Source organism: Halyomorpha halys, unplaced genomic scaffold (assembly GCF_000696795.3).
Source record: "Halyomorpha halys isolate HHAL.00 unplaced genomic scaffold, Hhal_1.1 Scaffold448.1, whole genome shotgun sequence".
NCBI lineage: Eukaryota > Metazoa > Arthropoda > Insecta > Hemiptera > Pentatomidae > Halyomorpha > Halyomorpha halys.
The window spans coordinates 1530891-1542838 of NW_027107821.1; the positions used below are offsets into that span (position 1 = coordinate 1530891).

General features: G+C 32.4%; 1 protein-coding gene across 1 annotated transcript in view; it reads right to left on the reverse strand.

Annotated features, from left to right (window-relative positions):
• Nucleotides 1-11948, reverse strand: part of LOC112211059 (netrin-3) — a gene marked incomplete at its 5' end in the record, with an annotated part of 39104 nt that overhangs the window by 4842 nt on the left and 22314 nt on the right. Inside the window, one exon of the mRNA XM_067046184.1 lies at nt 2479-2547. Within this exon, the coding sequence (XP_066902285.1) occupies nt 2479-2547 (69 nt within the window). The remainder of the gene's footprint in view (nt 1-2478; nt 2548-11948) is intronic.

The following is an 11948-nucleotide window of genomic DNA, read 5'->3' on the forward strand; positions in this document are numbered from 1 at the left end:
TATATATATATAAGTTAAGTATCAGCGAAAGCCAAATGTAAAAAAAAAAGAGAAGAATAAGAATGTTAAGATGTAACATATGTGAACTGCTGTAACATACTGCTTTATTGGGTTCGGTACATCTCTTTACATACATTCGATCAGCTGATCTCCTCAGTCAGCTGACATCGAAGTAACAGCTGACTAAGGCTGTAACTCCCCCCCCACCAGTTTACTAACAATCCTCATAAACTTCAACTATACAATAAATTAATATAAAATACAACAACAATAACTATTTACAATAAAGTATATATAATAAACAAAACAAAAGATTGACACTGCTCGTAAATTCTTATTACAAATTAAAATTAAAGCAAAACAAAAATAAAATCATGAATTTATACAATTAAAAAAAATGCAACGTAATTTATTCAGTACATCGCTATAATTAAAGGCAAATTAAACAAAAATTAAATCACCACTTAAGAAAACATAACACAACAGATAAGTTGAGATGAGGACACCCCGGATTACTCTTGCGCAGCTGTTTCGGTTAGTGGGACTTTAAGTTGTTCAATATGAATGGTCCTGCGCTTTTTGGGTTCTCTAATACTCTCAATAGTTACAACATTATGCTCTCTTATTATTATCACCCTGAATGGTCCCTCGTATCGCTGTGTCTCCTTACCCCTCTTTGATCCCAACTTTCTATATACAATTGTCCCAATTTTCATCATTCCCTTCCTATCTCTGAGGTTTAAATTCTCCCGAGCTACTCTCCTGGTTTTTTCCCTCTCCAATTTTCCCCGGACTTTTTCCCATAGCTTTTTCCTAGTGACATGATTGTTGCTTATCTCATCACCATCAACCGCCGTGCCCTTGTAGTCCCGCCGGATTCCACAAAGCCCAAAAAGGATCTCAATCGCCAAAAACCCCGTAATGGTGTGCACCGAATGATTGTAAGCCGCAATTGCCTTTGGCATTGCCACGTCTGGTTCCAGCCCTTGGTCTGCCTGGTACAATCGAAGGTGATCGCTCAGCGTTCCGCGAAGCCGCTCTACGGCTGCTCTACTTTTGGGGTGTCCTGGTTTGTTGAGGTGCCATATCACATCCAGGTCCTTCATTTCCTTTCATATCAAAGAGTTGTCAAATTCTCTTCCACCATCCGATGAGATGCGTTCAGGAACTCCGTAGAACTGAAACCACAAGCGGAGTGCTGCCAATACTGCTTCCGAAGACCTATCTTGCACCTGGTGCGCCATTGTTGCCTTACTGAAGAGGTCAATCATGGTCACCCATTTGTACCCCTGCCATGTAAATGTGTCGATTTGTAAATCTTTGAGTGGTGCATCTGTGGTAGGTGTCTTCTCCTGTCTTTCTTTAGGCGGATGTGTGTCACACTTAGTGTGTAGACAAACCTCGCAGTTTCCTACAACCTCTGATATAGTCTTCCTCATTCCCCACCAAAAGTATCTTCTCTTTAACGCTTGCATAGTCTCATGGATTCCATGGTGATTTGTCTTTCCCTGATGATACGCTTAAGGTGACTTCTCGTTGTTGTTCTTCCAGAAGGGTTTCCACCATCAGTTTACAACGGATGAATGTCCTGTCCATTCCAATCTGTTTATCACGCCATAGCCGCTTGATCTTCTCCCAAACGGTTTCATTGCCAACAAACAGGTGATGCTTTTCTCCAGGCTTCGAAGCATTCTTCAAAATTCTACAGATCTGGTCATTCTTCACACCTGGTTACGACCAGATCTGACATATTTCTCTTCTCTGATAGATGTAGTATATCACTCATTTGGAACATCATTGCTCGAAAAATATGAGTTTTGAGTTAATACCACAAGAACAATTGGAATAATGTGAAATTTTACTTAGAGAAGTGTCATTTCAGAGCTTTTAAAGAAATTTTGTATTAGAGTTGGTCTAAAAGTAATATAATATTTGTTAATTCATGAAATACATCATCAGAAAAATGTTGAATTTTGGGTTAAGATATTGCAACACATGAGTCATACTACTATGAATCCTTACTGATCCACTTATAAGCCCCATAGAATTATTTGTTTTCAATTACCATAGCACTTAGACATTCAAATCTCTTCTTAAAGTTCAGTAAATATTTCATAACTTTATATATTATAGAGGACTTTTGTCCTTGACACTGTTCCAGAATGAATCCTTTTTTTATTTCATACATTAATTGCATTATAAGGAATGGAGAGCTATTTCTTTAGACCTTTACAATAACTAATTAAATGGTCTACGATGAAGTTTAATTTGATTGTTCTAAGCATATAATCTTGTCATGGTTCATTAACTGACTGACCCATCATTGAAAATTAAACAAGATCCTATCGGACAATTACTAAATAGCTGTATTGCCAATGTATATTATACTTGTAAATTTAACTGATAAACAAAAACGTTTTAAAGATAAAATTAAATTGAATAAATAAATAATGTAAATATTAATGTTTATAAAAATACCATAATCTCGTTTGCAGTATTTATTCATGTTGAGCCTCCTGGTTCCAGCTCTGCACTTTCCACATTGACCTAAAACAAATAAAATTTTAGTATATAATTGATCATGGTAATTTTTATGTTTGCTATAGATAAACATGTTGCAAATAGAGTGGAAGATACCGAAATTGAAATCACAGTAAAATGCTAATTATTGGATTAATTATTTTCATTTATTTAGCCTTTAAACACTCCATTGAGTTTATTTCTTTTTATTAAAGCCTGTATAAAGGGATAAAAATAACACACACACTAAGTGTCTATTTTTATAATAAATAAAAGTTGAGAAATGAAGACAACTTAACTTAATTTGTTTGACCGAAATCTGAGTTAATTTTTCTGTTAAGATTTTTCATTAAATAATAACTTGAATACTGAATAATTGCTTTCATTTTTCAAATAAGTCGTTTACTAGAGAATGACCCTTAAGATCACAAATGTAATTTAGAATTCTAATTCTCCCAGTAGCAGTTGAAATTTTCAAAAATTCTCTTTTCATTAAAACTATTTATTTATTACTATCATTGTTTAATATTTAGAAACTATACTATCATTGTTTTGATGAAATGCTTTTAAGATATATTGAGCATTACTTGGGGAAAAAAGTACACTTATTTCAAAGTGCCATTTATAATGTACCAATCTGAAAATTGTTTATTCTAAGGGTAGATAAAAATCATAAATCCCTTACCTAGAGGCATATCCTAAAACGTATCAATATATTATGGCTAGTCCCAACTTACCCTACACTCTTTTATATTTTATACCCATTTCCTTCTATTTATGTTTTTCTTTTATATTAATTTTGTTCTTATTTTTTTCTTTCTGGTCTAGTCCTCCCATTTGTACTCTTATTGTTGACACTCATTGTTTTATTACTTTTTGTCATTATTGTTTTATTTTTACCTATACTAAATACTTTTTTTCTCTTTTCTATATTATATCACATTCAGTCTATTTTAAAAAGGAATTAAGATAGGGACAAAATTAAATGGTCTATTTCAGTGTGCACATGTTTTCATACAATGTTTTAGGATTTTGCTGATATAAAGACCACCACTAAGTATTCTTTCTATATAAGCTATAAAAATAAAAAGGCTAACAGGCCAATAACTTTTTTTTTTTTTTTTTTAATTTATTCAGAACGTTTTTAATAATTCAATTTTCGAAAGTGTATTCTACCTCATTTTTTTAAATTTATTTAATTAATTTTTTCATTTGTAGCAGGTTCAATAAAGATATTGATCTGATGATTGTGGCCAGTGAGCTAATATTCAATGTGAGTTTGGAAGCAAAGCAGAAATTTTGTACGCCCCGCTGTGATCCTATTTGGGAAAAGTTTAACCCCTGCGTGATGTGAGGCAGTTATCTCGTTCCTATAATAAAGCCTATTGGAAATCATTTTTCTTATGATCAGTTACATAACGTACGAACAGATTTGGCATTGATCTCGAATGAGCTTTTAGGTCTTTATCCAGGATGAATACACTTTGTAACAAATATTTGCCCACTTCCATTAAAGAAACGTACGATGCGTGTTATTTATGTTACAACATTCTTGATAGCAATATTTTCTGTTCTCTTTTATCAACGTTGATCTAATAACAATTGAGGACACCTCTGCACGTACGCAAGATATAGATAGAATTGAATTTTTTTTTCTCTTTCTATATTCATATTAAAAAAAAAAAGATTCAACGAATGGAATAAAACCTTACAAGATACCAGAGGTGGAATAGGCCCAATTATCTAAAACATCACAGAGCCAATAAATTCAGCAATTGAGGAACTCGGTCATAAAACATTGTTACGGTTGTCTTGGTGAAATAAAAACACTGGCGATATCTGCGTAGGCAAGGGGGCATGGTTTTGGGAATGTTACTGTTTGGTTTTTGAACACGCTACGATTTTACTGTGTGTATCGAATTATCACCATATAAGAAATGTTATATATCGTGTATGTTTTGTTTTGCTAAGTCATGGTGTTGTACTTCAATGGGCCGTCATTGAAACTAGAAGTGTGGATATAGTGCAGTGCGTGGCAACGTTTCTTCAGCACGTCCTATATGATAGGAGAGTGGTGGTAGGGGTCATCTTTATACTTCTGGGAAAGGTGAGACGGTGGCTAAAAAGGAGATAATATCAGACAACCTGGGCCCTGTTTCATATTAAAGTACAAACTAATACTATTAGTCTTGTCGATTTAACTTAACATAATTACACTGGCTTGTACAATAGTAACTTGTACTTTAGTACTCGTTACTCCTGTAATATTACTAATAGTCTTCCCTAAAATAACTATTAGTGTAATTACCACGTTGTTTCTATACTTGTACTATGAACCAATACTATTAGCATTCATTATGAAACAGGGCCCTGATGTTCTGGCAGTACACCCAATTTTTAAGTCATATACGATTAACTACGTGGGGTTTGAACTAAACTTTATTTTATATTCCTATTTTTGCATAATAGTGTAAATTTAGTTAATAAGGTTAAGCTAGGTCAGTTAAGTTAAGCCAACATATAAGTTTTGTTTGTTTTGATAATTGATAAGAATTCTTTTTTTTTTTTCCTTTTTCATTCTGTGTACATAATTTCTTTTTTATTATTAAACTTTAATTCATATGGTTCTGCTGTTCTTTCTTGTACATATACACTGCTTTCAACTTGTTAATTTACTTATGTTTACTTTGTTGTTCACTTAATATAACGATAATTCCACAGGTGGGTAGGTATCACCCCTAGATTTGCTGTTATCTACGTATAAAGGTACTCGCCAGTGGTCATAGTTCGATAATTGTTTATATAGGAGTATATTGTAGTTATGTTTTGGGTATATTGGAGTCATCATTTCGGGATTTTCGTTATTTTCAAGGAAAAAATAATGTAGTGCCCAAGGAACGATTTATTCTTTTTTTTCCCTTTTGCGATTATATCTTTTACTTTAACTCACCCCTTCTCCGCTGGGCGTGGGCAAGTATGAACGATAAATATATAACTAAAGATAAATCGAAATTAGTGGTTATAACATGGTAAGTGAAAAAATGAAAACTTTCGCAATGTTAAAAGGTTTATTAATTACAATGTTTCAGTCTAAACAAGGAATCAATAACTATAATTTCATACCCAAATTATTCTTTTTATAATATAAATTTTCTAAAAATCTTTTAAAAAGTAATGAAATCAGTCCTGAAGAATTGGAACCAGAAATTTCAATTCAGTATAAATTTCATGTACGTTTGGGTGTTTCAATTTACAGGAAACCAAGGTTTACATACAGATAACAGTTAATACGTTTACATTACATTCCTTTCATTCATGATATCATCAACAAAGTTTTAAAACTAGATGAATTATGTACGATATGTGGTTAATTTGTGATTATTCATATTTCATACGGGATATTTAAAATTTACAAATAAAATGTGCTTTATTCCTTTCTCCAATTCGAAAAATTGATTTTTACGTTCACTTAATTTTATACAGTATATATAGTTAGGAAAAGTATTCCGATCGTGAAAAATTTAATACTTGAGATTTCGATGGAAATTCAAGTAAAGAGTCCCTCTGTGTCCAAACAACCAAGTCTACTGAAATTGTCTATGTGCGTGAATAGCCTAGTTAAAATACGGAAGGTTGTACAAAACTGGATTATATATTTATGGGGAGGGGAATATATGCCTGCGATGTTACAGCGAATTAATAAAATCTACTAATCAGAAGTACCATTTTATAGAATCGATTTTCCCAAAAACGGATCTAACGACTGGGCTAAATGCCGAATTTTCAAAATGGCTTCATCTAAAGTACCGTTAATATTGTTTTTTTGAAAAACGTAACCATCTTACATTCTCACTAGTAGTGACAAATGGATAAATATCAACTATGAAAAGATTGAACATGACAGAAACAATATTTTTTTAATGTTGAAAAAAATGTTTCCGGAAATAATAGTAATACTATAGGCGTGTCACATACCGTTGGAAAGCCAACAATTTTAGAAAAAATAATATCTGACATTTAAACCGCTTTTTCGTTCAACCAGTCTGATGGATACTTTTATATCCCAATTGTTATTAAATTGTTAATTTTATTTCACTTAAACTATATATGAGTCTTCAATTGGCACAATGACTAACTCCATAAAATCATTCTTAATTTCAATATTGATTCTATTAAAATTTAGCATTAAATAAATGGTTAATGGTAGAATTTAAATTTTATTAACCTGCTATATTTTTATATTTCTGCCAGCTTTTGTAAAGGAAAAATTTTGGAACATTAAATATTATTAAAAGTACTTTTCTGAAAATTGTAGAAATCGGAGTTAACTGAAAGCTAAGTTGAAAAATTAGTAGGGGTTAGTATTGTCAACGTGGATAATATAGAAATATCTGTTCTGAAAAGAGTGAGGGTTAATTTTAACACAAAGTATTGGTGGAGGGGGATGGTTGAGTGAAATTTTTAGATGCGCGTACTGCATCAGATTTTTTTTTATTCAAATGCAGAACCTCTAAAATAATTAAAGAATGGATCCCACCCTTAAAGATGACTCAACACAGAGGTAAACTAATAAAAAGAGCAAGTATAGTTAGGAGCCGGAGCAAGCAAACGGAAGGAGTTGAGCCCCCCAAAGAGCTCATTGGCTGGTTTTATTAACGAGAAGGACCCAATGAGGATAGGGGACTGCTTTAATGACTTCACAATCAGCGGGGGCTTGTTTCAGTATTGTCGGGATCCCCTCAGTGGCTGCTTCAAAGGTGAGCTCTCCTCAAGGAGACCGATAGCCATTCAGGGTCGAGTAGATCTTTTGTTCCGGCGGTTGTCAAATCATACCAACACCATATTATTAAGAAATAACAACTGACTTTAATTTTCACTACCATTTACCTACTTACCTAATTACAGCCCAAGATTATAATACAGTCGGTCCAAAGCAAAGAGGCGTATATATAAGGGGTATTCATGATCTATGTTAAAGCGTGTTAAATAAATCGAAAAAAATTGCCTTCTTTTGCCGTGGTAAAACGAAATAACATTTAACATGGCTGAGAGTCTGTTACTTGGTCAGTTAAATCGAGAATGACGTCACACAATAGACCAGTTGAGATCGCCGCCATATTAGTTGTTGTGACTTTCAATACAGTTGTCAATTAGCTCATCTTCATTCTCTTCTTCACAAGTTTGAAGATCAATAAGACACTCATAAGCTAAACTTTCACACAAATTCCACTTTTCACTCACTCTAGGCATGTTTTAATTAATTACTTAAATCAAAACTGAAGTAAACAATAACATGAGGGTCTGGAAGGAAGGTTATAAACATAAAGGCTTATACAACAAGTTGCTGAGAAAATCCGCTAGGGACTCTTATGCATTTAACGTTTAACATGACTTCAAATAGGGCTGCTCACAATCCTATAGTTATAACATTTAACATGGTAAAACATATAACATTTAACACAACATCATGAATACCCCTATAATATACAAAGCTTGGATAGTTTCATTTTAATGTAGTTTTCCATTCCTTGCGCAACAACACCGAACTGATTATATGGAGTCCACTAATTAAAATACTATGTTTCTAGGTATGGCTGTTAGGCATTGAACCGACGATATATAGAAGACTTGAGCATATTCATATTAATTTTTTATAACTACCTATCGCTAGACTATCGTACTATTAGTACAAGAGCCCAAGAGGGAAAGAAGGCAGTTATCTCTAAGGCGCTGGCAGACATCTGTACGTTCAATGGTTTCTGAAATGAAGTTTTTCATATATCAAACTTATTGTCCGAACAACTATAAGTCAATTTATTTTAGCAAATATCATGAAAACTACTATTCCTACAAAGGTAAATGTCATAGACTTCTTTATAGTCTATTAAACTAGCTTTAATTTGAGTGCTAATAGACATCTGTACGTCTCATAGTTCCTGAGATATAGATTTCTCAAAATAAATTAACTAACTACTAATCTTTCATAGATTTTTAAGAAATTTTGCTTTTTAAAAAGCTATATCTCGAGAACTACTGGACGTAAATAGCTCTTATAAGAATAATATTTCAGCAAATTTACTCTTCTTTAAGTAATGTCCTCTTAGGTTTTCTGGTGTTGTTGGTAGTTTTTAAGATATAGAGCTCCGAATGAAACATTAGTGTTTTTTAAGGTTTTGAAACAACCGCCATTTTTTATTCCCCCTACCTACTCTTGGCAGACTCATGTTGACTAGTGGACTCATGGAGCCTCTTCCCAGGTAATTTTCCTCAAGAATTATTCTCCAGGGACAACTAAGTTTTCTGAAGGTATCTGCTATTTCTTGAAAGAAGGTGCGGTCTGATTATGTCCCTTGGTATGCACGCATCAAACAGCGATCCTGTTGATTATATACTTAAACGATATATCTAATTTATTAAATAATAACATTTATTCTTATACTAAAAAATAATAAATCCTAGCTATCTCAAATATAAGCCTCAATCCTTCTAGAGCAGTAAACCAAGCCACAGTGGCATGCCAAAGGGTTATTGATGAGCTAAAAAAGTTGAACATTGAATGATAATTAATAATGTTGACAAAACGAAGAGCATCATATTTTTCTATCAAAAAAAGCAAGAAAAAACTTCCAGTTAACTTTCAGCTAAGGAGAACCTGATTTATCTGGGTATAACATTAGACTAACTGTTTCAGCCCATTTTCATAAAAACTAAAATCAGTGCGAGCTAAAACAAACAGACTCTATTATTTATTAGGCTCAAAGATCTTGTCTCTTCGCATGGAAATCATGATTCATAAATGTTTACTTAGGCCAGTATTGCTTTATGGAGCACCTACCTATGTTCATACATTTGTTGAAACCGACGTTTGACGGTCTACAATCATTTCAAATAAAAGCTATATTAGCTACAAATATTAAAAATAAAAGAAATAATTCACGCACAAGACATGAATTCATCGACACATAAGAACTATCGAGAAAAGAGATATTTAACAAAATTGTGCCAAGTCCGACAAATCCTCCCACCGACTTAGACAAAATATGCCATAGAATAAACTAATTTATTAATTTTTAAATTTTAGTTTTGAAGGTATTCAAATATGGAGGGAACCCCATCACACGGTGAGTAGTGATTATATTGTATAAACTTAAACTATTTATAAGAACAGTAACTTCATAAAACGTAAGGAGAAAATGGAATAGACATCGTCACAGCTTAACAAAAGAAGAATAAAAAAATATTCTTAAACCTTGAAATTTTTAAAAATATAATTGACTAATCTATCAACTTTAAAACAACACATTTTTATGTGGTGTAATAAATATATAATTTAAAAGATTATAATAACGGAACAATTGGGGGTAGGATTTGCTCAGTAGATAGGTATGGTGAGGAAGCTGCCCTGCACTTCAAAGACAATATAATATATACTGCAATAAGACTATATACTGCAATATAAAGAATAAATTTGATTTATTTATTAAAAATAAATTCTAGGGATGAAGCCGTTTTGGAAAAATACTTTTGCGTATGTATAAGCGAAAGTACTGCGTTGAATTTTGTGAAAGTGATATAGGACTATTAAGTCACATCAAAACGGATACTCCTACTGCAGTACGGGTGTACGGCAGCGATGTCTAAAATATTAAATGCCGGAGGAAATTTTCGATTCTGAGTGTATTTTTTTTTCCTAAACGAATACAAAACTTTCCTGTTGGTGAGAGTGAGGAAGCAAAAAAAAAATTAATAATCAGATGGATTAAATGGAAAAATAATGGCCCAGACTATACATTAATTACAAAATAGTAAAAAGAGCAGGTGAGGACATAAGAAATATTACCTACTTCCTGAATGAAAACAGAAACCCCGTTGCGGGTTGGCGAAGAAAGGCTCACAGGTGTTTTTAATCTCGATCACAAAGGCTTTAGGAGGAAGGAAAAAGTGATTAAATCAGCAAAAATATTTTTAAATAAAAATACATTCCGAGGAGTAACTTTTGTGGTCAATGAAATATATACCTTAGAATTTAATTTTAAGCGAACGATCAGTTTCGTCCTTCAATTGTCTACATAAATAATAACAAATAAAAAGATAAAATAAACACGAAAACTCAATATGCAATAACGAAAAAAAAATGTTACCAAATAGAAATGTTAGTAACTTTCTAACCTATTGGATACATAAATACCTTTTTTTAAACATAAATACCTACATTTTAAGTTTAATGATTTTTCACTTGAGAATAAAATCCACGGAACGTGCTATTTATTAAATTCATGAGGCTCGAGGAAAATACTTTTAGGCATACATGAGCGAAAGTAGTGGATTGAATGAAAATGAAATTTTAAGCCAAATTTAAATTGAATCTAAATTGCGTATAAGTAAGTGAGAGAATTTGAAAAAATTAATACAGACCCGTTTCCACTCGAATCATTAACTTTCCCAACAACTTTGGGCCAATATGTCCATGTGATCGAAATTTATCTAAATATCGAAAATTAAGATGAACCCACAATCGCTTCTTTTGGCAGTTAGTGGAACTTTTCAAAGATAGTGCATTTTCTATATCGATTCTCATCAAAACATAGGACAAAGTAATATCCAACTCGGCCTTGGATATTATTTGACAAAGAGAAAGAGAACTTCAAGGACTTAACAGGAGAAACAAAGGCGAAGAAGGAGTAACTTTGATGAGACGTAACCAAAACTGGAGCCAAGATGTTTACTGGGCGAGGTGCTGACACGCTATTGGCTCTTTGCCAAGGCCCTTATCTTCTTCTTATAAATCCAACCATTGTGTCGAACTCGTGTATACAACTGTCCCATTCAATAAATTTGTATATTTTTATAAGAAAGCGTTCGTTTAGGAAATACGTATTAAAAAACATTTTATACGGAAATACCGTATAAGGAGAAACATTTATTGCATAAAGGACTAGAAGTGTATTTAAAACTCAGACACACACACAAAAAAAATGATCAATTAAGGATAATTTCAATGATTAGTTAGATAAACAGATTGCTCTCATCATTTTTAGGGGAGCAAGGGCATGAAGAATGTTTATAAATTTTTTTTATGTCCGTTTGAGTGTAAGATATCTACTTCTAGGATCATAACCATTTTTGAGCGAATAAAAATTTTTTTTTACCCTGTGATACAAAATACAGAATTTCAGTACCACAATATATGATAGTTTATCTCATATAATGTTACACCACACAGCTTCCTACATGAAATTTAGGCATTAGAACATTAGATTTCTTATAGTTCATCTGTGAATTTTAATTAGTAAGGTGTAGTGAGAATAATCTTTCCTTCTTTAAATATTTACATTTCTTAAATCAAATATTGCAATCATAATCCTGGTCCATCGTCTCATCTTCAGGTACACAGTAAATTTCATCAACAAATTAATTTATTTAATATA